The sequence below is a fragment of the Quercus lobata genome, chromosome 9 (genome assembly GCF_001633185.2).
Source record: "Quercus lobata isolate SW786 chromosome 9, ValleyOak3.0 Primary Assembly, whole genome shotgun sequence".
Lineage (NCBI taxonomy): Eukaryota > Viridiplantae > Streptophyta > Magnoliopsida > Fagales > Fagaceae > Quercus > Quercus lobata.
Genome location: NC_044912.1, coordinates 12,670,104 through 12,696,262, shown reverse-complemented (window position 1 = coordinate 12,696,262; position 26,159 = coordinate 12,670,104). Strand labels below are relative to the sequence as shown.

General features: G+C 33.5%; 2 protein-coding genes across 4 annotated transcripts; one reads left to right on the top strand and one right to left on the bottom strand.

Annotated features, from left to right (window-relative positions):
• The first annotated feature begins 3,403 nt into the window (after positions 1-3,403).
• Positions 3,404-9,344, top strand: LOC115960856. 2 transcript variants are annotated; one of them, XM_031079856.1, is made up of 9 exons: positions 3,404-3,870; positions 4,259-4,357; positions 4,476-4,525; positions 5,467-5,660; positions 5,836-5,944; positions 6,068-6,378; positions 6,990-7,301; positions 7,924-8,812; positions 8,913-9,344. In XM_031079856.1, exons 1-9 carry the CDS (start codon positions 3,797-3,799, stop codon positions 9,065-9,067), a joined length of 2,193 nt encoding a protein of 730 aa, XP_030935716.1. In that variant the 5' UTR covers positions 3,404-3,796; the 3' UTR covers positions 9,068-9,344. The 2 variants fall into 2 exon arrangements, with proteins under 2 accessions (XP_030935716.1, XP_030935717.1); XM_031079857.1 differs by lacking the exons at positions 3,404-3,870; positions 4,259-4,357; positions 4,476-4,525 and adding an exon at positions 5,199-5,227.
• A 234-nt stretch (positions 9,345-9,578) lies between these two features.
• LOC115960620 (protein REVEILLE 6) lies at positions 9,579-19,000 on the bottom strand. 2 transcript variants are annotated; one of them, XM_031079555.1, is made up of 8 exons: positions 18,670-19,000; positions 15,707-15,764; positions 14,679-14,802; positions 14,421-14,594; positions 14,185-14,289; positions 11,285-11,394; positions 10,949-11,008; positions 9,579-10,132 (listed from the first exon to the last, which is right to left on the bottom strand). In XM_031079555.1, the coding sequence occupies exons 1-8, from the start codon at positions 18,915-18,917 to the stop codon at positions 10,034-10,036; spliced, it is 978 nt and encodes a 325-aa protein (XP_030935415.1). In that variant the 5' UTR covers positions 18,918-19,000; the 3' UTR covers positions 9,579-10,033. The 2 variants fall into 2 exon arrangements, with proteins under 2 accessions (XP_030935415.1, XP_030935416.1); XM_031079556.1 differs by having other exon boundaries at positions 9,606-10,132; positions 14,421-14,588; positions 18,670-18,988.
• Between the last annotated feature and the right edge of the window lie 7,159 nt (positions 19,001-26,159).

Sequence of the window (26,159 nt, the reverse complement as noted above, 5' to 3'; positions counted from 1 at the left end):
GCACAAACCTAACCCGCGACGGAAAAGAAAGGGAGCCAGAGAGAAATAAACCCAGACAAAGAAAAAATGCGAGTTAATGAAGGTAGGAAACTTACATAAGGGGAGAGTTACGCTTCGGATGGGCTATATGTGCTTGAGATAAACTTGAAATTAGGCGGAAGTTCAGATGAACCCTGGATACACGCGCTAAAGCTCTTAAGTATATAACTGGAGAGACGAATCCATCTCCAGAATATCTTTTATACTTTCTAGGGTAAACTGCACGCCCATTTTCCCGCCTGAAGAGGCCAGGAAATCATCACCGTTCGATTTTCATCACACCGTTGAACGTGGGAAGCACCAAGCCGCCCGCATTTAATGAGGCCACGTTTCACCTTCCGAACGGCTCTGGGGACGTGCCTAGGGCAGGTGAAAAACCTCGGGAATCGATATATGACGAGGATTGTTAGGCATTAGCTGATCCCTGGTGTCATCAAAACCCACCTATCCGTCCGAGGGAACGGATAGCAGGATTTTGAGGGGCTATTGTGGGCCCGAGAGGTCTGCAACCCAGCCCAAACTCTACCTGGGCCCAGAACCCGTGCCGAAGGGGTATCCTGCCGAGGACGAATGGTCAATGGCCGACGTGGCGAAGGGAATGGCTGAGGACTTACCCTGTCCTCGGTATTCCGAAGCTGTAATAGAAGGACCCACACTGCGGTGTAGGCAACCCCCAAACAGCCCCACTCCAGGGGATGTGAACGAAATGGGGCCCATAGGGAAGCAGGGTGTGAAAGTTGGACTAAAGAAAACGCGTCCTTTCTTCAGTAAATGCACCTGCCAATACCCAGAGATGGTTGAAAAGAAAAGACGTTTGGACAGTGTGAACCTTGATCCATGCAACTAATAGAAAGTTAGATGGGATGGCTGACGAGACGGACACAGAGATAAGCTCCCGCCTGACCTACAAGTGGAGGGTCAGGATCAACCAGGCCGGACTATATAATAAAAAGGAAGGTGCGCCAAAAAAGGGGGGCTGGGAAAAAATGGCCAAGAAACGAGAGCCTCCCAGCCCACCTCCATGAGAAGTACTCTAGGGGTGACGATCATTTAACCTTGTATGAACCCCCTGAAAAACCCACCGCCTATCGATCAAGACCTAGCCTTTCAAACCCACGCTCTACAAATGATATTGTTAGGGCCGTTTTACGTGCGAACCCGACACTGTTACGATCCGCTACGAATCGTGACCCTACAATAATAATATCATTGTTACACGTAAAGTGGTAAAATAAAATGATAAAATAGAGACCAAATTCTTAATGTAATAATAATTAGATTTTCTCTAAAAAAATTCTTATTAAATATTGAGTACACATTCTTTAACTAACTCTCTATTCATTAATAATTACTAGTATTTAGCCCCATACATATACACAAGTATAATTAAAAAAAAAATCACAATTATAAAATTCAAATTAAACTTTTTTTGAGAAGAGGTTCAAATTATACATGGTATTAACTTACACTTTTTCAAACCATACATTTCTATAATATATATATATATATAATGATTTAGAATTTAATTGGTTTGCCTCTTCAGTTTTTACACTTAATAATTCACTTGCCACAAAAATTAAAAACTTAGATGGACACGTAGCGAAAAATTAGACTTCAATTGAAATCCAATTTAGCATTTAATTGGATTTAAACTCTTTGATTTTTTTGCACTCAATAATTCACTTGACACTAAATTAAAAATTAAATGGGACACTCGGTGCAAAATTGATAATCCAATTAAAATCTAATTAGATTTTCTATGAGTTTTAGCTATTAGTGTGTGTGTGTGTATATATATAATATTTTTTGAATTTCTCATTAAATTATATAGAAGTTATTGATGGCAAAGATTATTTTTGTCAACTTATTTTACTATTAAGCTTATTTTTTGTATTATTTATGGGTCTCACTACACTTTTTTGTACTATTAATGAATCTTACTGTACTATTTCAGTTAATTTTTACCTTTATCTACAGCACTTTCAGCAAAAAAATTTCAGTTTTAACAAAATAAGCGGATCCCAAACGAACAAGAAATTAGTAACTTTATCTCTTTTTTTTTAAAAAAAAAAAAAAAAAAAAAAAAAAAAAAAAAAAAAAAAAAACCAACTTGCTTTGCTTGTCAAACAAGTTGCAATCATTTTAGGACGACATTATTTTTCACAACTTGATTGTGATTGGCGGATAAAAAATAATGCTCTATATAACAAGTATATTTAAATTATGTATTTGGTCTCTAATGTTTATGGTGTGTCAATTTTGTCCCAAACATTTTAAATATGTCATATTAATCTATAATTTTTTGGTATTATGTTAAAATGGTCTATGTCGTTAAGTGATTAATGAAAAATTCTAACGTGACTAATGGATATTAAAATATAATATTTTATACCACATAAGCTACCACATGGCATTTATTTTGAAAAAAAAAAAAAAATTATTTAGATTATTTTGAGCTTCATTATCAGTAACTAAAGATTGAGAATTTTCTTTTTTTTCCTTAACTTTTCTTTTCCTTTGCTTTCTTGGGAACCAAACCGGATTTAATTTTAAACTGATTTTAACTCTTAATAACAACACCAGCTAATAACCTCTTTCAAAATTAGCTAACTGGATTGAAATGAAGGGCAGTGGCTGGGGGCTGGTTTTGGGGATACGAACTTCCTTCTTTCTTTTTTTTTTTTTTTTCTTTTTTTTTTTTTTTTGGGGTTGGGGGTGGGGAAGAATGAAAGATTAAAAAAAATGTGACACAAAAATTTTACTACTTCTAAATCCAAATATTGTAGACAAAGAGTTTAGTTTGTAATGAAGATCAAATAAGCTAAATCCATATATTTTATTTTATTTTATTCTTAATTTGAGGACATGTTTTAACATATGTGACTATTTTAACATTATCGTTAGTCATATCAGTATTTTTCATCAACTACATAATAATAATAATTTTGATACAATATCAAAATGTTAAAGGCTAGACTAACATATTTGAAATTTTAGAGACCAAATTTACATACAATTTAAAGTGTAGGGATTATTTATAAAATTTCCCTAACAAATATTTTAGGACCACATTATCCTTCACACTTACTTCATGTATGTATTTGATAATGCAGACTTGTGTAGCTGTTTATACTGAGAAATGTTACGGTTACAAACTATTTTATATAGTTTTTACAAACGATGAAATGTAGTGAATTCTTATTGGTTGGTCAACCGTTAATATCACATTTTACTTGCCAATAATCATGTCAGCATTTGTAAAATAGTGGGTGACTTTAGCATTTTCCCTTACTACAAAACAATCATCAAGTCCTGCAAAGTCCTCATTTCATTTCACCACCTTTTTCTCTACAGACAAAAAGAAAAAAAAATTCTCTTGCACTTTCTATACTTCCAAACAAAATCCAGAGCCCTAGACACATTTTTTCTAGCCAACTTTCGCGAGAAAATCTTCATAGAAATACGTTAAAGAGTCCGCTTCAGTAGTTATATAGGTGATAAGAGTTTTGGTCCTCATTGTGCCTTTTCTTGTAGATACAGTACAGACCAACTCTGACTATTATATATAGCTATAGAGACTCTGTAAATTCCAGTGCAAAGGTCTTGATCTTAAGCGTTTTTTATTTTTTGGATATACACACTGAGAATACGTAGTATATTTTAGTTAGAGAACTGAGGTTTTTTGAGAATCGGAGATTTAAGATTTTTTTTAAAGGAAAATCATTTTGATTCAGAAATTGGAAATTTTCCTGAGAAAATGAGCTCAGGAAGTGAAAATCGAAGTTCCATGGCACAGTGTCAGTTGGATGGGACTGTCAAAGAGCTTCAAAAGTAATATTTTATTGTATTTTTACATATTCGCTTCTTATGTAAAATACTATATTATATTACAATGTAATGTGCTATATATCCATATTCGATTTTATATAATATAATATATTATTACAATGTAATGTGCTAAATACATTTTAATATAATCCATGACTTTTTGTTTTTTTTTTTTTTTTTTGGGTAGTGTACTGTTTGGTTACCGAGAAAATGATAGAAAAGAGGAGGAAATAAAATGTTTGAGTTTTCCATTTTTCTCAGCTATGCATGAATCCATAAATTTAGAATGATAGGCTATTTAATTTAAGACTCAAAATTCTCTTAACAACCAATGTGTGCAATTATTTCGATTTGGTTTAGATAGTGATTGAGGTTTGTTTTGATTATTCAGACAGTCAAAAGTGTCATATACAAGAGATTTTCTGATTTCTTTAGCTGATTTGGATGCATGCAAGAAGTTACCGTGTGGGTTCGACCCATCGATTTTATGGTAAGAAACTCAATACCTTGTGAGTATGTTTAATTTTTTGTATGTCTTAATGGTTTTGTTTATTACTAGTGCACTGTTGATTGGATTGTGTTTAATGTGAGGATTGTTGGCAAAACAGTGAATTTGATGATGCATCCATTTGGTCATCTCAGTCTAGGCATAACACAGGTATGTGCATAGTTTAGAATTCACTTATATTATATTTGACCTGCAAATTCAATTTGTTCAGTTCAACTTTTTATCATTTATTTATGTATCTTTTGAAATTTAAGAGGTATCTTCAATTGATATATGACTCTGAATAAATTTGATTCTCCAAGTTATTTTTGAGTTTATTGCATTTGAACATTCCTTTTTAAAATATGTTAGGGATATCTATACTAGAGTAATAACTTCTACTTGAACCTTTTTGTGTTTGAAATTTAATGGGATTCTTATAATAATCAGATACGAATTACAGATTAAGTTGAAAAAGTTAGTGAGATTACAATGGTGAGACGTAAAAGTAGCAACAATAATGGATAGTTATCAATTTCGCAATAAAATTGGTTTTGTCATGTGCAGGAGAGATCCAAGTCTGCATTGGTAAGGAGAGAGTGCTAAAAGTATAAATAGTTAAAGCAAGAGGCAAGAAAGGATTTTTAAGATGATTCCAAGTAGTTGTAGTGTTGCTTAATTGAATTGCTTATATTAATCTTTAGCATATGGCATTGGGATCTTAGTTTAGGGATCTAGGCTTAGTCAGCCCTATTGTGCTGCCTTGACATAAGAATTTGGGATGAAAACTGTGCAGGCCGCACAGCCTATGTCATAATTCACTTGTTACTTTGTTGAAATGGAGGGTTGTCATTTCCAATTTTGGCATGAGTGGTAAGAATGAGTAAAGCTCCTCATTTTGTTTTGGGAAGTATAAACTTGTTTTTTTCTTCTAGAAGCAAGATATGATAATCTCCGTACTTAATCATGAGCATAATTCTGTAACTGGAAAAAAAAATATCAATTGTAATTAAGTTGTTCAAATTTACTACGTGATTTAGGTTTCTACCAAACTGCAGTGTTAAGTCAAGAAGGATTCTGTGGCTTGTTAAATCATTCATTTTGTAATGCAGATTGGGAAATGTATTATGACAACCTATCTCAATCTTCATGGAAATATCCTGTACATGAAGGAATTCTGGGACATTGTGCTTCTCCAAGACTATCTGAATGTCTAGTTGGGGTTTCTACACTAGGATTTAGAGACAGAGGTTATCATCTGCTCCATAAGAGTAATCAACCGTATAAGCCTCCACGCCCATATCAGGTCTGTTTAATACTTCAAATCTTCAGTTGGTACCAATGCAGTTGAAGTGTTGAACACTCAACATCTTCATATGAAGTCTATGAATCTGAGCAATAATCTAGTAATTCTCGTTACTCATTATTGGTCCTAAGATAAATTTTTCTTTTTTAATAATATAATCTGGCTGTTTTTTCAGGCAGTACGTCATTCAGGAAGACAGAGTATTGACTCATATAATGACAAAACATTTAGTTCTTCTGAGTGTTCAGGTCAGGAGATGGCAGAGGAGGAAAGAAGGAGAAGAGGTAGAATTAGTTGGCCTTATATTGGTTGTGTTGGTAGTGCATTCTTGCTTTAATAGTTTGGCAGACCAAAGTTTTTTAATTAGCAAGTCTCCTAATCCTAGCATTATTTTTCCCCCTACTCAGCATCTTTTGAGTTGATGAGGAATGAACAGCAAAGAGGAATTCAAGAAAAGCAAAATAAAATCTCAAACAAGCATGAAGAAAATTTAGGTATGGTAGCACTGCTGCAGAATTCCATACGTGAAATGAGGCTGGTGGACAAATGCAATGAATCGGAGCAATATGTGGCATCTGCATCTTCAAACAACGATTCTGTCAATAGTTCTTCCATAGAATCTTGTGCATTCATACCAACCTCACCTCCAGGTTTTACAAGCAGATTCATTGAGGAGAGGCTTGGAAGAAAATCTTTAATTGATTCTTCTGTAGCAGAGGTGAGTAGTTGACATGCTTGTTGAAATTAATGCATAGAGAATTACTGTATTTGCATCTCTTTTCTTTACTTCTCAATCCTTGTATCTGACAGTTGAGTCCACACAAAGGCATTTCACTTGAATATTACCTCTAATTTTTATTTATGTCTATGTCTCTCAGTTCACTAAAGAGTGTACTTGTCCTTTTGTTTCCCATCTTTGATGAGTTTTTTGTTTTTCTCACAAACACTTGTACATGAGTAGAGCTTGATTGTGGGTACAATACATCTTATAGTTTGCCTACACTATAAATTCATTCCTATCCCTGATTAAATTTTTGTCAACATTGGTAGTATAAAATTCCAACTTATAATATTGGGAGGAAATTATATTTTAGCACCATAAAGTCACAAATGATTTGTAACAATGATACTCTATTTTTAGCATATTTTCCTTAAAATCACCCCCAGCTTTGCAATGACACCCCAAAGTCAACTGATCTTCACAATTTTGCTCTAAATCTATTTTCTTTTCCTCAAAATTACTGCTAGTATTTTCAATGACAGCCCAAATTTCATAGATATGTTGATTCTTTCCTATCTGCACTTTATATAAGTCTGTTGCGTATGCAGGTTGGTGACAAGGTTGAGGAGGGCATTACATGTGGCAAAAGTAACCCTGTAGCCAACATGGCTTGTGATAGTCCAGAGGAAGGACAATCAGAGAAGCATAGTGGTCCCAGCAATCAGTTGCATGAGACTAAACACACCAGTTGTTGTTTCAATCAAAGCAAAGGGAATGAGTTCATAGAACTCAATGCTGAAGATGATGCCAGAGACAATTCTTTGGGTATTCCTTGTCAGGATCAGTCAACGCCAATCCTTGAAAATCTTTCCAGCAGTGCTTCCACAAAAAACAACAATGAATTCTCCAATTTTTTCGAGGTAATGTTAATTCAATAAATTATTCCATGCAATCTCTACCTGGATATTTGATTTTGAATCCTAACTCATGTGAATGTGTTAAGTAAAGTAAATATTTCTGATCTGTGAATTATTGCTCACGTAGGTAGTGCTCTAGAACTTGGGTGTTAATTCTTATGGTCATGGTTCAAATATAAAGGGGAAAGGTAGAGGCATAATTCTAAATTGGGTTGGCAACTCAACTCAAAAAGGCATAATTCTAGGGGCTAATATTTTTAATATTTGACTTGAAAACATTATATTAGAGAGGTAAAAGCATAAAAATGAAAATAGAAACATAACAAATAAACATGATACATATTTCAATACTTCTTGCATAAAAAAAGAGCATTATCTTCTTGTCATACTTGTCTACATTGCTTTTAGACCCCCTCCCCCTTAGCTCCAAGAGGAGAAGAGTTGATCATTGAAGTTGTTAGTCATCTTAAAATACAGCCTTCTTAAACGTGCGTAATGTTTCCAGCTTTAACATTATTTCTTCTCCTGAAAAATAAATTTCTAGCATTGACCATTTTAAAGTTTTTGAAGGATGATCTATATAAATAGTCTGACATTGACCATTTTTTATTTATTTATTTACCAGCACTTTAATGTCGGATCTGATCAAATCAAAAGCCTTGTAATATGTTCTTCTGAATTTGCTCATCGAATGGTTGAAGAAGGTGCACTGGTCTCTGATGATATTCTGGCTGAAACTGGATCAAAAGTCCAACCTAAACAGGGGTTGAAACCTAATTCTATCATTGACTTCAATGAAAAATCTGATTCAACCATTGAAATTTCTTTGCCTGATGAAGAGAGTTTGATGACCTTTGACTACTCCTGGTTATTGCCTGATGAGGACAGTCTGATTACAGTTGATGACTTCAGGTTTTTGTCTGATAATTTAGACAAAGCTGATTTGTTTGGCTCAAGTTCCCCAGTTCATAATGCTGGGAAGCTATCTGATATAAATGTCACCCTCGGTGAGGGAAATTCTTCTCAACTGCATTTGGATGGTCCTAATGTCCACTGCAAATCTAATGGTTTAACGGGCTTGGAGACCTCTAAGCACACTTTGCATGCACAACAGTCCTACTCACAGTTTCTTCACAATCCGCCTTATAGGGGAAGGCCATCTTTCCATTCTCCAGTTGCTCAAACTCATCTAAATTCTAGGAGGAATTCCAAGAAGTCGTCCTATCCTTGCAATCATCCACCCCACCATTTTGGCTCTACAACTATGCTTCCATTTCTTTTCCAGCACCCTTATGGTGAGCCAAGACCTGTTAATCATTTGCTGTTGCAGCAGTCCATCCCAGGCAAACTTCCTCCTCACCTATTAAATGGACTTCCAACAGGAGTAACACCTCATTTTCCCATCAATCAAATAGCTTTTTATGGTCAGGACCTGAACCCAATGCCAGATCTTTGTCCAACCTATCAGCAACAAAACGTTGGAGGCCTTGGAATGCCAAATCATTACCACATAGGTATCTTACTTATACATGTTCAGGTTAAGTCATTCAGAATTAAAAATTAAAATAATAATGAGTTCTCTGAACTGTTTTTGTTTCTCCGTTGTGTATTTAGATCCTCGTCTTGGTAGAGATAATAATCACAGGAGGTTTGATGCTCTTCTTGAGGAGGAACTGAGGGCAAGACAGATGCAATTGTTTACTGGAAGTGGCCCTGGTCCAGGGACCTTTGGCACACAGGTTAACTTGGGATCTTGGTATAGACAATAGACCATACTCACTGTGCTTTTCGCATTGTCTCCATGGTTCTCAACTACTTTGTGGATATACAATCAATAGGGTTTATTAGTGATGTAGGTAGTAGTAATAGACGTCTAGTGCCAAAAGTCTAACTTTTGTAATTAGCATGTCGTAAAAAGCTGGGGGCTATACAAGGAAGAAAGGAATATAGTTCAATAGTTTGAGGAACGACTGATATTTTCATCTTTTAATTTTAGCATTTTGGTTATATATGATATTTCATTTGTTGACTTCTGGTACATAAGGAGACCTCTCACACATTCTTAGTTATAATTTTCAGATTAATTAGCTACAATAGAGATGGTTTTGTGTTGAATCTGATCAATTCCAATTCGACCTGTTTAATATGGCTATGTCCGGTTTAACGTTGAAATGCTGATGACAAGATGAATATCAAGCCAAGCATGAATGCAGTATGCAGACTTTCTGTTGTGTTGTCCATAAGACATATATCCATTGCAACGGTAATAAACAATCAGGATTTTAAACAAGGCAAATTAAGAATAACTACCATTCAAAAAGCGGATTACACTGGCATACACTAAGATATAGCACGGTATCGGTGCATTAATCAAGTCAAAACTTTGATTAGAACAATAAACAACACTGTACAGAGAGAACCTTCAGAAAACAAGATCGATACCTATACATTCCCGCACTATGTATACCTTTTTTTTCTCCTTTAAAGATATATATACATGACACGATAATAGTAAATAATATTATTAAACGATGTAGCCAATGGCCTCACTATAGACATAACTAGTCACACACCAGTGCAGTAGGACTGTTATTGAAAGTTATGAACTTGGGAGCTTGTCTGGTTGTTGCCCTTTCCCCTGGCAATTTCGATATTGGTTGTGCCAAAACTAATGAAACGTAAGCACAGCCAACAAGGTAAGAACAAAACTCTTTATCTCATTTTTTTTAGCCAAGCTAAGCAACAGTCTCGGGTTGATCTTTGTACAAGGCTTTTTCTGCATTACCATAATTAGTTGTGTCTGTATCAATCTCGTAGGATGAAAGCAACCTTCTCTGCATAACAACAAAAGATAATCGTTAGAAAAGTCCAGGAATCGGTGTTCTTCGACTTTGGCACATTTTTTTACTTTAAACCCTTTTTTATTTAATAAGTACCTTTCCTTGAACTCTAAACTATATACAAACTAAATCATTTCATAAACCACCCACAATCTAAAATCCAATATTTGCTAAATGCATAAGTGATAGTAAAAGTTTTTCCTATCTGTCCTTATGTCATAGAACCTAAAAATTAGAATCGAATTTGTTTAATAAGCCTGCAAATTGTAATCAGGTATTCTAATCTATCCTTACATTCTTTTGTCTATAATTTTGTTATTCCAGCACAATAAATCAGAATGCAATTGTTTTGCGGGAGATACTGAAGTCATTTTACTGGACCATTATACATATCACGCAATATAATTAATGTAGCAAAGTCTAAAATTTCAAAGAAAGGTTTACTCTCATGCAAGCTAGCTGAATACAGAGTCAGATGACTTCTATTATACCATGATTTGTCAGTTTTTAACTCATTAATGCAAAAACCTTTAAAAAAAAATCATTAACTTATGTATCAAACTCCAAAGCATAAAAGTCACCAGCAAATTGACAAACCCAAAGAATAATTGATCATAAGCAAGCCGCTAGCCTCAAATGTTACAGTTTCATACACAACTAGAATTAAACTTTGGGCTGCTAGCCAAAGTGGGACTAAGACCCCTGCTCAAGTCATATCACAAAGGGTATTTTACCAGTGTTGGTACATCATGCAGATTGCTCAAATATTTCCAACTATAAAACTAAGAGCTCAGTGAATTGGGCACTTACATGTTCCTCAAAATCAGGGCTGGACAGATTAATGGAGAGGTTTCTCATTAACAGTAGCACCTGGAGAAGAACCAAGGATATGAATAAATAATTATACATGTCATTTTCAAAGCATAACTTTATTTATAGAATTATATGATTTAGCAGTGTTGTTAAAAGCGCACATAGGTCAAGGGAGCATTTCTTGATCTCAAAGCAAAGCACACTCACTGCAGTTAAATTGCAACACGCACACACTTACAATAGAAGTGCCAGAAGTAAATTAAGCAGCATCTTTCATAACCAAGAAATGAAATTGTATGTAACTATTGATCAACATGATATATGTTTACATACCGTTTCAACATCTATAGGGTCCATCTTTTTTAGATTCTGCAGATGACCAGAAGCATTTGGGTCAAAGACACTGCCAATGAAGCGGTATACTTGAGAAAAATCAGGCAGAACTGCATCAAACAAAAGGGCATTAGAGTATGTTTACATAATAACCTGTCTTTTATACACTAAGCCCATCATTTTTATAAGTAATCATTGTCATTAAATGACAAACTAGAAAATGACAGGCACACACCTAAAGTAACCCCATACTAATATACATACAAAGAGAATAAGACCAGTGGTTGTGGATACAACATTCAACTTAAAGAAAACAAGTCTAAGTTTCATAGTTGGCCATACACGAAACTTTTAGCACTATATTTCAAATAAATCCAGTATTCAGCACAATGACAACTGGTTCTTCAACTTAAATATATAGAAAGAATGAAGTGCTGCAAGCTACAGTTTTTATTTCTTTATTTATTTATTTATAAAATAGATATGATTAATATTTTGATTGTAGACAAGTGATGATACTATAAACATTGTCCAGCAAGTATGGAATTTAACTTCATTTTGATTTGTAGGATATAGGCAGACAGACCTACCAGTGGTTGGTAAGCCCAAAACATACACACTGATGTCATTTTTGCAAACACATTGAAGCGTTCAGTATAGATAATCAGGAAAATAGCCACGTTCGCATTTTGGGAATTTAGAATTTCCAGCATTTGTAAAAATGTTTTTCACCCCTTTCTGAAGGTAAATTAGGCAGCACGCAACACGTTTTGAACCCATGATCACACTCTCTAGCTGATCTTATAATATACTAGCGTTGGCTGCACGTGCTGCCCCAGTAGTGAGAAAATTAATACAAATTTTGTGTGTGAAATCGTGAATTTTGGCTCACCTAATTTGATTATATTAAAAAAGAAATTTAAGAATAAAACAAAATATCACAATATTTTCACAATATCTTCATTTTTAGGATTTTAATATATATATTTTTATTTTATTTGAGAGAAATGCTACATTCATAATATTTTTAGAACAAATTCTAAATGACAAGTTATTATTAGTTTTAAACTGATAACATTGTTATTGTTATTCTCAAAACATTTATTTTCAATTGTGGTTGGTCACTGAAAACTTTAGACATTGTAGCTACAGTGCTAGTCGATTAAACCAAAAGCACTGTAGCTCCAGTGCTATCCATCAATAATAGCTTACCTATGATTTGTTATGAAATTAATGTTAAAATGTTGTGGATTTAGCATTTTTTTTTTTTTTGATATATAAGAAATTGAGATTTCAACAATTGTGAAAATATTGTGATAACAATAAGTATTGTAACATTTTTTTAAAATATTTATTTTCAGTTGTGGTTGGCTATAGCCTCATATTTTATTATTTTATTTCGACTTGTAAGAAATTGACACGTCAATAATTGTGAAAATATTGTGAAATTTGTTGTGTCAGTATAACAATATAAATGTCAGCTTACATCAATATTAAAAAAAAAAAAAAAAAAAAAAAAAAAAAAAAACACAAACCGATTACTGAAAAAAAAATGACTAACTAAACCAAAGCACTGTTGTAGCTACAGTGCTGCACAGTGCAAAAACACTGGATGTACAGTGCCAAGATACTGTGTGCGCATTCGCACTTTTATTATAAACATTTATTTTTAGTTGTGGTTGATCACAGTCTCATATTTTATTATTTTATTTCGATTTGTAAGAAATTGACACGTCAATAATTATGAAAATATTGTAAAATTTGTTGTGTCAGTATAACAATATATATACCAGCTTACATAAATATTTAAAAGGGAAAAAAAAAAAACAAATTACTAAAAAAAAAAAAAATTAGGCTCTGTAGCTACAGTGCCACTTGGTATTGTAGCCAGTGCAAAAATACTATACTAACAAGTGTCATAACATTTTGCAGCTACAGTGCTGCACAGTGAAATACGTTAGCTGTACAGTACCAAAGTACTGTAGCGGCATAGCTGGAAAAAAATAAAAAAAATAAAAATAAAAGCGATAAACAATACATATTGAACGAACCAAAAGTACTATAACTTTTACATATTCACCCAACAAGTGTTACAACATTTTCACAAAACATTTATTTTCAGTTATAGTTGGTCATAGTTTCATATTTTATTATTTTATTTTGACTTACAAGAAATTAACACCTCAATAATTGTAAAAATATTGTGAAATTTGTTGTGTCAGTATAACAATATATATGCGGGTTCTTATAAATATTTAAAAGAAAAAAAAAGTACAAACGGAAGACTGAAGGAAAAAAAAAAACTCTGTAGCTACTGTAGCTACAGTGCCACTTGAACAAATCAAAAGTACGGTAGCTTTTACACATTCACCTAACAAGTATCACAACGTTTTCAAAAAACATTTATTTTCAGTAGTGATTGGTCACAGTTTCATATTTTATTATTTTATTTTGACTTAAAAGAAATTGACACCTCAATAATTGTAAAAATATTGTGAAATTTGTTGTGTAATAAAACAATATATATATAAAAAAAAGGAAAAAAAAAAAAAGTACAAACGGAAGAAAAAAAAACTGTAACTACTGTAGCTACAGTGCCGCCTGGAACTGTAGCTACTGTTTGAAACCGAAAAAAAAAAAAAAAGCAAAGTGCCTCACTAAAGCACTGTTACCACTACAGTGCTTGCACAGTATAAACACGCTGAGTGCACAGTACCAAAGCACTGTAGCGGGCATCGACGCTTTTTATATATAAGAAATACACTTCCATAATTTTCCATGAACTTATTTCACCTCCAAGATGAAGAAAATCAAAACCACAGTTAAACTATTGAAACCACTTAGGTAACAGAACTTTTCTACAAAGAAAGAATACAGCTACAAGGAATTAAAGTGCTCACCTCTCAATGGATGATTATGATTCCCTTTATCGGTTGATTCAGCAATGGCTTGTGCTCTTGGAGTGCTTTCAGTGCTACTGCAACTGTTATTTGCCACAGCTGGCCCTATAAAGTAAAAGATCACATGGAAACACGTACCACTTAAATGAAAATTTTGTGAAAAATTTGATGATCATCCATTCATAGACTAGAGATCAGGTTGATTTTAGAGAAATCCAAATTTGTAAGAACCAAACCTTGTGTCCCATGTACATTAACTGTCTGCACAGTGTTCTTTGTCCAGGGAGACACGCCAGCACTAGTAATAGGACTCCTAAGCATTGAAGGGGAATCAGGACTCAAGACATACCCAGATTCAAGCAAACCAGATGATGTTTGAAAAGACCCCGCCAGTTGTGAGAGTACTGGAGCTGACAAATATGGCATACGTGAGTCAGGGATTGCACTAAGTTTGTGTTATAACAATAATCATACTAGAAATGAACTGTGCTGACCATTTTTTGAAGCCTTCTGAGGGTATGGATGAGCAGCTTTCCTTTTTGGCCGAGGTGGAGGTAAATGTTCACTTGTCCCACTCTTCTGAACCTTCAGAAAGTATTTCTGTGCATGGCTCCGTATCTGCAAAAGGTGCCGTTTGTGTGGGTATTTGCATTCATTAATAAATGAATTAAATGTAAAGAATTTACAATAACTGCATCAGGTAAGTCATAGAAGCATTTGTTGCCTCAGCAACTTTTGACACATTATAATGAATTCCTAAAGAACATCACAGGAAATAACATTCAAAAAGCTAAACATAAAAAATGTATTCAATTCAACTTTTATGATATTTCTTAACAGATATAATTACAACTGCAGTTATTAAAGTCAAACAAGAAATTGGGAATTGCCTTGTCTTTCGCCAGCCAAAGGAAAATCATAAATTCTCCATGAACTTCATATAATATATTATTCACTATAATGTAAATTGACAGCAATAAGAGAAGGAAGCTTAAGCATGCTTCAAATTCCTAAGCAAATAATTCAGGCCAAAACAATTATTCAACTCTAATTCTATTATTCCCAGTGCCAGCTCAATGGAAGTGTACAAGCATCATACAATCATATTTACAAACAGAAAACCTATGAGACAGTGGACACTACAAAGTGTGCATGCGTCAGTGTGTGTGTGTGAGAGAGAGAGAGAGAGGGAACCAAGATGGAAAATCAATAACAGATGGAGAAAATTTTACCCTTGACAAATGATTTTCAACAATGAGATGTTATTATAGACAAACAGAAGTAGAAAAGAGAGGTTCAGAATTACACATGAGCAAAAGTGAAGACCTCCTTACCCCTTCATCTTCTTGACTCAAAAAACATGATAATAATTACTAAAAAAAATTAATGAAAAGAAAGAAAGAAATTAGCCTGGATTACTGAGTAAATGAATAATCCAGATCTAGATAACATACATAAAGCATGTAAATACAATGGTATGAACAATTTGCATACAAAATGGGAATTCTGCATTTGAGATTACCTGTATAACTGTCTTAGACCCAACAAATGCTTCAATCTTTTTCCAGTCACGGTCAAAGCTGAATACAATGAAGGAACATAACAATATCAGGGAATAATTCAGAAATTAGGAATAAAAGCATACAATTAAAAATAAAAACAAAAACTTAGGCAAGTAAACTATAAGCACACCCAGTTCCTCTCAACTGACTTAAGAAAGAACCCAAAGTATTATTATTCTTGAACTATGCTCAAATTTGAAACATAATAAATCTTTCACAAGGGTCATATAACATTATAACCTATTCACTGCGGTGCATTACAATGGAAGTATTAAAGAACTTAAACCAATTACACAAATCAAATATGCTAAAGCTCAAATTCATCACTTCTTGCCTTTTCCACACATCAACTATAAATCATTTTGCCACTGATTAATAGGGAATCATAAAATTATTTCTACTTTAATAATACCAAGTACCAACCTAGTTACCACGATTAGCAGAATTATCAAAAACCTGAAACCAATAACTAATTTGAGAGAGAGAGTGCCATTTCACTTAAGACCAATTCAATCTTATCCATCTTATTTTCCTTCTGGAAATCCAACTATATCTTCCCCTCACTTTTTTTCTCTACAAATCATCTTTATGTTTTTTATTTTTTTGAAACTACAAATATATTTCAGGTGTTTCAAATTAAGGTTCAAAACTAGTTTTTGATAAATATTTTTTCCTTTTTAATGATTTTGGGGATGAAACGGTGACGACTATTGTATTATTTTTGTTTCACATTGTCTTCTTGTGCTTAGAGATATAAATGGGGTTAATGTTCATTCTAATTCTTGAAACAGGCCATCTAAAGATAAAATTTTAGTGAATGTTTCTTAAAGAAATCACCACATTTTCATGTTTGTTTTTTGATCATTTGATAGGAAATGGGGGATTTGAACCCTGTACGTCTCCATTTGAAACAAAAAGAAGTATGAGTTGAGCTACAAGGCCTATGGCACTACATTTTCATATTTCTTCTTTTACTATCGAATTATCAAAAAACTTGTTACATAAATACTCTGTCTGCCATATGATTAGGATCCTCTCTATTTACTTTGAAATGAAGAGCATCCATTTCATGTCAAAGATTTAGCTTTCATGAATCTAAATACAAATGCCAAGTGGAATCAAGTATCTGTGGTTTACTTCCCAAGGTGGGTCCAAAGGACCTTGCCTTGTTGAGGTTCCATGTCTTAAAAAAACAAAATTAAAAAATAAAAATAAAAAATGTATGCCAAGTGCCTTGTAGCTCAATTGGCACCTCTTAGGGTTTCCAACAAAGGAGTCTAGGGTTCAGATCCCCTCTCCCCAACTATTGAATTATTAAAGAGAGAAAGATATCAAATTTCAGGGCAAAACATTGACTCATTTTGTTACCAGTCAACTGCACACAAATTAAAATTCTCTTCCACCAAAGCCATCTCAAAAACCCCGAATTCCTTACAAATCCCAATCATTCTCTTGGCAACCAAACACACATCCTACAACTCTTTTACACTCAAAACCCTGAATTACTAACCATAACGAAATTTCAAAGCTCATTTTTCTTTCATTTATACTCACCCAATTAATTCATCATTTCCCTTCCATTCCACTCCTTCATAAATGCTCACACACACACTGTAATTGACTCAGATTATGAAAAACTTCAGGCATTGAAGAAAAAGAATGAGTTAGAAACCCTGAATTCCCCAACTGACCACTCCGAAATTTTGAATCTCATTTTTATTTTCCCACACTTTCTTGGCAACCAAACACAACCTAAAAATCATTAATTCACCATTCCCCTTCCACTCTGTTCCTTTACAAACTCCCACACATACACACGCTGTAATTGACTCCAATTTCGAAACAAAAAGGCATTGAAGAAAAAGAATGAGCTAGAGCCTAACTAGCCAGTCTGAAATTTCGCATCTCATTTTTCTTTTCCATCACTTTCTCGGCAATCAAACATAACCTAAAAACCATTAACTCAACCGATCAATTCATCATTTCCCTTCCACTCCATTCCTTCATAAACTCTCACACATATGCACACACACAGTAATTGACTCCAATTTCGAAACAAAAAGGCATTGAAGAAGAAAATAAAGAGCTAGAAACCCTGAATTCCCTAGCTAACCACTCCATAATTTCGAATCTCAATTTTCTTCCCAACACTTTCTCGGCAACCAAACATGACCTAAAAACCATTAACTCAACCAATAAATTCATCATTTCCCGTCCACTCCATTCCTTCATAAATTCTCACACATACACACACTGTAATTGACTCCGATTTCAAAACAAAAAAGGCATTGAAGAAAAAAAGAGAGCTAGAAACCCTGAATTCCCTAACTAACCGCTCCGAAATGTCAAATCTCAATTTTCTTCCCAACACTTTCTCAGCAACCAAACATACCTAAAAACCATTAACTCAACCAATCAATTCATCATTTCCCTAATTGACTCCGATTTTGAAACAAAAAGGCATTGAAGATAAATAAATAAATTAATTAATTAATAAAGAGCTAGAAACCCTGAATTCCCTAGCTAACTACTCCGAAATGTCGAATCTCAATTTTCTTCCCAACACTTTCTCGGCAACCAAACATAACCTAAAAACCATTAACTCAACCAATCAATTCATTATTTTCCTAATTGACTCCGATTTTGAAACAAAAAGGCATTGAAGATAAATAAATAAATAAAGAGCTAGAAACCCTGAATTCCCTAGCTAACTACTCCGAAATGTCGAATCTCAATTTTCTTCCCAACACTTTCTCGGCAACCAAACATAAACCTAAAAACCACTAACTCAACCAACTAATTCACCATCTCCCTTCCACTCCATTCCTTTTACACACTGTAATCGACTCTGATTCCGAATCCAAAAAAAACAAGGCATTTGAATTGAATTGAAGAACAAAAACAAGAACGAGCTAGAACTTACAGTTGAAGTGCTTCGAGGAACTTATCGTGCTCTGGCTCGGTCCAGCTCTCTCTGGACTTGGTCATAGTGTAGGGTTTTCGGATCTTCTTACTCAGATCCTCCGCCGAACTCGTAGTCGACGCCGCCGTTGTGGTGGTTGTTGTAGCATTAGTGGCGGTGGTCGGGGCGAAGGGTCCGAGTCCGGGTAAAGCCATTCCGTTCGGATCCAAGTAAAAGCTCTCAGTCGGGTTCGGGTTTTTGGATACCATAAGATTTGTGTAAGAAAGGGGTTTTGGGTTTGTGTCTGTTGACTCTCTGAAGTCTGAACTGTGTGTGCGAATAAAAGAACTAGAAATGCGGCTATTTACAGAGGATTTTATTATTCATATATGGGTTTGGGGTTGCTATCGAGTACATTTGGGTTTTTGGTATTCGGCGATTTGTAACCAATGATGTTTCGCCAACTCAGCAAGTGGAAGTATGAGGTTATTATTATTGGATGAATTTGATGCATCTAAAGTCATTGTTTCTTTCAGAACCATCTTTTATTTGTTTTTCATTTTTTTTATTATAATTTTTAGTAGTATTTTAAGTTTTTAACATTCATATATAGTGAAGAATTTCTTTTTCTTTGATTATATTATTTATAAGGACAAAGTTTAGTTATAAAATTAATTATATATTTATAAGGACAAAATATTTATAATTGCATGTTCTTTACTTTCTTAATATACATGTCAAATTTTGTATATATGTTAAATTTTGTGTCATGAATATTATCTACTATTTGATGTATAAACTTATATTTTATGCATAGTTTTAAACTACAAAAACTTGCAATAAACAATTTATTGATAACATAACCATTGATCTTTAATTTTTAATAAATTTTGTAAACATGAAGTTTATAAAATGAAGATGTAATTCAATGGTGAAATTGTCAAAATTCACCTTTAATAAAAAGATATTGAGTAAAGTTATAACTTATTTTGTAACTAAATTTTGTCCTATTTATAATACTCCTTAATTGAAAAAATATTATTAATATACTCAAACCCTTATTGAGATAACGCATCAATTTAAACTTTAATTGAAAAATTATCAATGCATGAAGAAAAAAAAATGAAAGATATTAATTGAAGTTGCTCAAGAGTGCTTTGGTAAATGCATCACAAAAAAGGTATTGGATTAACTCCATGTTGACTTATTAATATTTGAAAATAAAACTTCTGTCATTTTTATCATACTGGTTTATTAAATTATTCTTTTAAAAAAGTGTTTATTAAATTATTAAAAAAGTGATGGACTAGGACTACCGTGACCCAAAAAGTACCATATAATTTCCCATTTAAACCAAGAGGGAGAGACCAGAGTCGGTACTAGCACGATGGAAAGGAAAGGACAAGAAGAGATAAACTTTGGTTTGAAAGGTTGCGCACGTGGCAAGCACATGTTGATTGGGGTTCCGATGCTTCTTCTAGGTGCTCAGTGGCTAAAAACTAGGCCACATAACGTGCCTTACTAAGCACACATTGGAGAAAGATATTTAGGATGGGACCTACAAATATTGGACCATGAACTGCCCATCTCAGGTTCTTTTTTTCCACGTAAAGCAAAAAAATATCTCAATTTTTTTATGTTCCACTGAACTTGTTTTTGGCCAATCTAATTTTCCACTCCTCTTAAATCCAACATTTTATTTTGCTGGTGGAGGAAACTTAGAAAGGAGTAACCACAACCAGGCCTCTAGCAAGAACTAAAGCTTGGTGTTTTGGCATCTTTTGGGATATATGAACAAAAAAACAAACTTACTATCTAAATCAGGGACCAATCTATGGAGGTAGATATTTGATCCTGTGAAGATTAAGTTAAAAATGTTGTTTTCAGGTAATAAACGCATAGTAATGGTAATAGGATTGATCAAACTATACTTCTTGTGATCATGGAGAGTGGTATTACTGTTTATTATAAGCAACAAATGGTGGAATTAGTGGGCTTTTTTGCATGAAATGAGGATGTCCTAATGGTTTTATAATCCCAATTTGAAGGCGGATTGAGATCAGGTGCAATATCACTGATGCAATACCTATCAAAGATTAAGATTGAGAGTTAAAAAAAAGTAACTAAGCAACTTTCAATTTCAACGCTTAATTTTAAAAAAAAATAGTAAAAAAATTAAAACTAAAAATTAAAAATAGTAAAAAAAAAAATTGTGTAGGAAGAATGGTGAATGTGAATGGTATAGCACCGATCTAAATCCATGTACATGCCATGCATTGAAACTTGAATGCGGATTTGACAGGTGAAAATACTTATGAAATTTCTCCAAGACTTTTTTTTTTTTTTTCTTTTTTTCAACTTTGAGCTGGAACTTTGGTCCAACTGTTGTTGAATTGTGACATCCATCTGAATAGGTATACAAGTTTTGGTCCTACTCATTGAGCCTATTCAGTGGGCTTGGCCCAAGTCCCTGTGTTTGATCGTCACTAACCGAACTAAATTTTCCCGGCTCCTCTGCTAGAGAAAGGGTTTTTTTTTTTTTTTTTTTCCTTACATACATATATTATATGTAATTAGTTTCTTTGTTGTTACATGGTGACCTTTTCTTTTGGGCACAATTGTACAAAATTGGAAGCTATATGATTTGTTGTTGAGTAAAAAAGAAGCGAATATTATAGCATCAGGCTATGTTCTTTTCTTTACCAATACATCTGAACACTTCCTTGGTGTTCTGTTGAAACATGAATAACACATTCCTACATTAACAAGCAAAAGAATTTAGCAACTTGTCAGGCTGGTGTCTTGCAGGCTGAATGATTGTTGTGTTTTTGCAATTGATATAGGGCCGGGGTTGATAGAACTATAAATGACAAAAAAAAACATACATCTATCTTGTGATTGAGAACTATTCTGTATGATATACGATTTGGAAAAAATAATCCATTAAATCCTTGCGTTGAAATTTTTTTTTTCAAATTTGGAAAATAACGACAGCTGGTCTCATTTAAGGGAAAAACTTAGTAGTCATAGGGTACTGCTCTAGGCACAAAGTGGGTAGGGCCCATGTATAGGACCCATCCACTTTAGGAGTGCTTGGAGCATTTTTCTCAAAGTATCTTTAGCAGTCTCTTAAAATTTTTGTACTGTTTGAAGAATAAATAATAATTTTTACCTTTTATCAAATTACTTTTTCAAATACACTTTTCAACAAATTCTTTAATTTTTTCTCTGTCTCATTAAATATTATTTCTTCATTATTTATTTTTTCTTTTTTTAATCTTTATTCCTTCATTTATAATGGTTATATTTTTTTAAATTCTTAACATCTATATTTTTTAATCTTCCAACAGTAATATTTTTAAATTTTCCAATAATTTTTTTTTTTTATAACAAATATCATTGAGCATTTGTTACAATGATATAGTGAGTTGTAAGATTATTTAATTTTAATGAGAAGTGTAATATTTACAACATTTTTAAAATTTTTCAATAATGTTTTGTTTAAATTTTTTTTTTTATTATAACAAATATCATTGAGCATTTATTACAATGATATAGTGAGTTGTAAGATTATCTAATTTTAATGAGAAGTATAATGTTTACAACATTTTTGCAATACTTTTTAAAAAAATTATATGTGGTAAGTTGTTATTAGTTTTAATTTAAACCCACTATTGAAATTGTGAGGTCAGAGAACTTGTGATCCGGCCCACGCTCTACTAGGGCTCAGGGCCTGCGTCGAGGAAGGTATTTGCTAAGAACAAATAGGGAAAGGCTGAAATGTCGGGGGCACGGCCGAGGACGACCCTGTCCTCGGCATTCCAAGAATTCAAAGGGAAGAGCAACGTCTCGTTGAAAGCTACCCCCAGAAAGCCCCCTAAAGAAAAAGCGAGTAGAATGGGACCCACGTAGGGGTACGGTGCGGAACTGGTACAAGGTAAATACATCCCCTTCGCCTTAAATGCGCCCGCAAACGTATTAACCATATTAATGAGAGAAGACGCCTGAACAGGGTGACTTCGATCATCGCAACTAACAAAAAGTAAGGGGAGGCAACTGATGGGACGGGTACTTAAGTAGGCACCTGCCTAATCAACAAGTGGAGGGCTAGGATCAACAAAGAAGGGCGATATAATGTGAAGGTTGATGCGCCAAAGAAGGGGCTGGGAAAAAAGGCCAAGAACCAGAGCCTCCCAGACCGCCTCAAGGAGAAATACTCCTCGAGCGAACACGGTTTAATTCTGTATAAATACCATGACTAACCACTATCCGATGACCAAAGCCTAGCCTTTCAAACCCACGCTCTACAAATAATATTGTTTTGGTCCTTTTACGTGCGAATCTAGTATCATTTTGGGTCGTTACGAATTGAGTCCCTATAGAAATTATTTTTTTACTCACCAATATTAACTAATAACAATCTATCACTTAAAATTTATTGTGAAATATTGTGAAAATATTGTGGTAGCATTTCTCAAATTTGATTTGTTATATTTTATTTATTTTTCCTTTTTCTCTCTCTTTTTTTTTCATCCATACATTTCTTCTTCTTTTTTTTCTTTTTTTTTTTCCCTCTCTTGTTTTCTCTTCTCCACACACGTATACCTACTCCTATCTCTATTTTCACTTTTTTTTTTCCACTTTTGTTTTTGTTTTTCTACTTCACTCCAAAACACCCATCTCTTTCTCTTTCTCCTCTCTCTGACTTCACTTTTGTTCTTGTTTTTCTACTTCTTGTACTCTTGACAGTACATAGTTAATTTCTCACCATATACCTCTTGCATAATTTTACAACTCCACAGACCATCATAGACCAAAGTTCATAATATGAAAAATCTCATTTGTGAGAGAGAGAGAGAGAGAGCTGGTGGAGAACAAAAATTACTAGATGGGTCTCTCTCTTTTCTCTTTTTATTATTATTTTCTTTTATTGTTTTGATTTCATTTGGTTTATGAGAAAAATTGTTTTTGTGTTTGGATTGTGTTTTGCGTTTTTTAGCCATTGAGATAAAGAAGAGAGAAAGTTCTCGTGAGGAAGAAAGAGAAAGGGAGGAAAGAGGAAACCAAGAGAAAACAATAGAGAAGGAAAAGAGATTGGATGAGAAAAAAAGAATAGTTTTTTACATGGCTGGGTATGTTTTTTAAGATAAAATAATGATTTGGAGTTACTACAAAATTCTCTAGATCAATAGAACTACTGTAACAACTTTAAAAAAAAAATTGAAAAAGTTTTGCATTTAGAAAATCTGTTGGAGTTGATTTTTTGAGTTTGCTCTCCAAAAAACGACTTTGACTAATTTATTGGAGATGCTCTAGACTACCTAAGTATTGCCCCTTATTTAGACACAAGGTGACTAGCAAATGAACATAAAGAAATAGACTCACCTTACCCCACTATCCGCTTAACCCTTTTGGCCCACGATTTTTACATTTTTCCCTTATGCAATCATGTAAAATGAGCACTTCCCTTTATGCTTCAGCAATCCCCAATTCATGGCAGTTTCCTTCATGTGAGCGTGAATCCAAACACGTTTGCGTTGATCTGCGCTGCTTTTTTTTTTTTTTTTTTTTTTTTTTTTTTTTTCCAGCGTGTGAACAATAACATCACATGGATTCACTGTGCAAGAGACAAATGGCACTGTTTACGCACTGTTCATGGATCCCACGACACTATTTAGGCATTTAAAAATTATTTTGTTACAGTGTTTTTAGTTTTCAGTTTCAGTAAAAATAAGTTCTATCCAAACGGACCTATATCTTATATAATTGTTGGAGACAAGGCAATCAAGAAGGACAAATATGTACAAAATGTAGTTATTTCTGTCAACTTCTCCCTTAAAGTTTTAATTAAGTGAACTTATATAAAAAAAAGGTATTTTCCCGTTCTAAAATTAAACGAATATCAATCCAGAAAAAAAATCCCACTCTATTTTTATCTATCACAAGTCCCTTCATTCAGTTTCTAAAAAAAAAAAAAAGTCCCTTCATTCTTCAGCAAAAAAAAGTCTTTCATTCTTTTGGGCATTGACAGTTGACACGAGTTCAAAGTTTTGGTTTGTGAGTGCACACAACCAAAACTTGCCATTAAATCTTGAGGAAGGTTGCAGGAGCCAGCTTTTATCGACAAGTTTCCTCTCATCTATCAAACTTATTTTACTGGTTCTATTAATTAGTCTCATATTTTTCTAACCCTTATTTAATATTCTGGTGTTCATGCGAAAAGCTAACATTACGGTGCATGTAATAAGAGATTAGAGTTTCAACTGAAAATTATTATTTCACAACATATAATCGAAAAGCTTCAAATTTTAGCTTCAGTTTGTTGAATAAAGTATCAGTTAATATGGACCATACCCACACAAGTTGTTGATCCCTAATGGCCACAACAGTCTCACTTTCTCCTTGAAGCTTTTCGATTCTCAAGCCTTTGAAATCCCCTAAATTGGGCGTGATTAGGGATCTTATGTTTCTCAAATTTTGGTGGTTTTCTTGAACCTGATTTATAGGCTGAAACATGTGAAATTTTTGGATTTTTGGAGTAGAATTTGGAGGAATCATTGCTCTGTGCAATCTAGGTGTGATTGGGGATTCTATTATTCTTCTAAAACACCCTTTGATTAGTTTTTGCTAGCTTCACTTGCAATTCTAGGATGAAAATACGAGAAATTCAATTTGGGTTTTGATATAAAATTCATAACCGTTATTTTCTTCCATTTTCTTATTAGATTCACGTTTATGCGTTTCATTTAAAAATTCATTTTTTAAAATGATTATTGAAATAGTTTTTCAATAAATTTTAATCTAAACATATATATGACTTCGGCTCCAATGCACTTTTGGCAATTTTTTTGTCCACATGCATGTCATATGATATGAGTAGGAAGTTAGTTTATTAAACGGCGAGCTAACAAAAATAGCAATTTGACACATGTAAAATTTATGAATTAAATTGACTAAAATGAAAAATTGTAGAGTGCAAGTGCCATTACACCAAAATGCAAGGGGTATCAAAACATTTTTCTTAATTTTTTTGGCAATGAATACAAGCACATATTATAAAGTGCAATTTGTTTATATAGTTTCAAAACAAACTTTAACATGATACTAATTACCTTGTAATTTTGTGATATTTTTCTACTTTTTTTTTCTAATTGATGGATTCATTTTATAATTGGTTCAAATATATAGTATTAACATTAAAAGAAATGTTATATCCACAATATTTTCACAACAAATTCTAATGACAGGTTATTACTTGTTAGTGGACAAAAAAATAATTTCAATGATGGATGCATATTAAAACAAGTAACAACTAGGGATGGCAATGGGGAAGGGCAGGGCTGAAGGTTGGGATCTTCACTCTTACCCCGCATGGTTTTGTCTTACTCCATCATTGTCTCGCCACATATGATGGAAAAAACTTCCCTGCCCTTTGGGCTTCGTAGGGCTCCACCCCGCTCTGTAAAATTCTACTTCATGTTAATTTGCCTTATAAATATTTTAATTTTTTT

Excerpts from the sequence above, each read along its gene's own strand:
- LOC115960620 (XM_031079555.1), bottom strand. The coding sequence starts at position 18,917 with ATGGTATCCAAAAACCCGAACCCGACTGAGAGCTTTTACTTGGATCCG. Across the intron at positions 14,290-14,420 it reads TAATGTACATGGGACACAAG|GGCCAGCTGTGGCAAATAAC; the intron begins GTTTGGTTCTTA and ends TTTACTTTATAG. Across the intron at positions 10,133-10,948 it reads GCCCTGATTTTGAGGAACAT|AGAAGGTTGCTTTCATCCTA; the intron begins GTAAGTGCCCAA and ends GTTGTTATGCAG.
- LOC115960856 (XM_031079856.1), top strand. The coding sequence starts at position 3,797 with ATGAGCTCAGGAAGTGAAAATCGAAGTTCCATGGCACAGTGTCAGTTG. Across the intron at positions 5,661-5,835 it reads AGCCTCCACGCCCATATCAG|GCAGTACGTCATTCAGGAAG; the intron begins GTCTGTTTAATA and ends CTGTTTTTTCAG. Across the intron at positions 7,302-7,923 it reads AATTCTCCAATTTTTTCGAG|CACTTTAATGTCGGATCTGA; the intron begins GTAATGTTAATT and ends TTTATTTACCAG.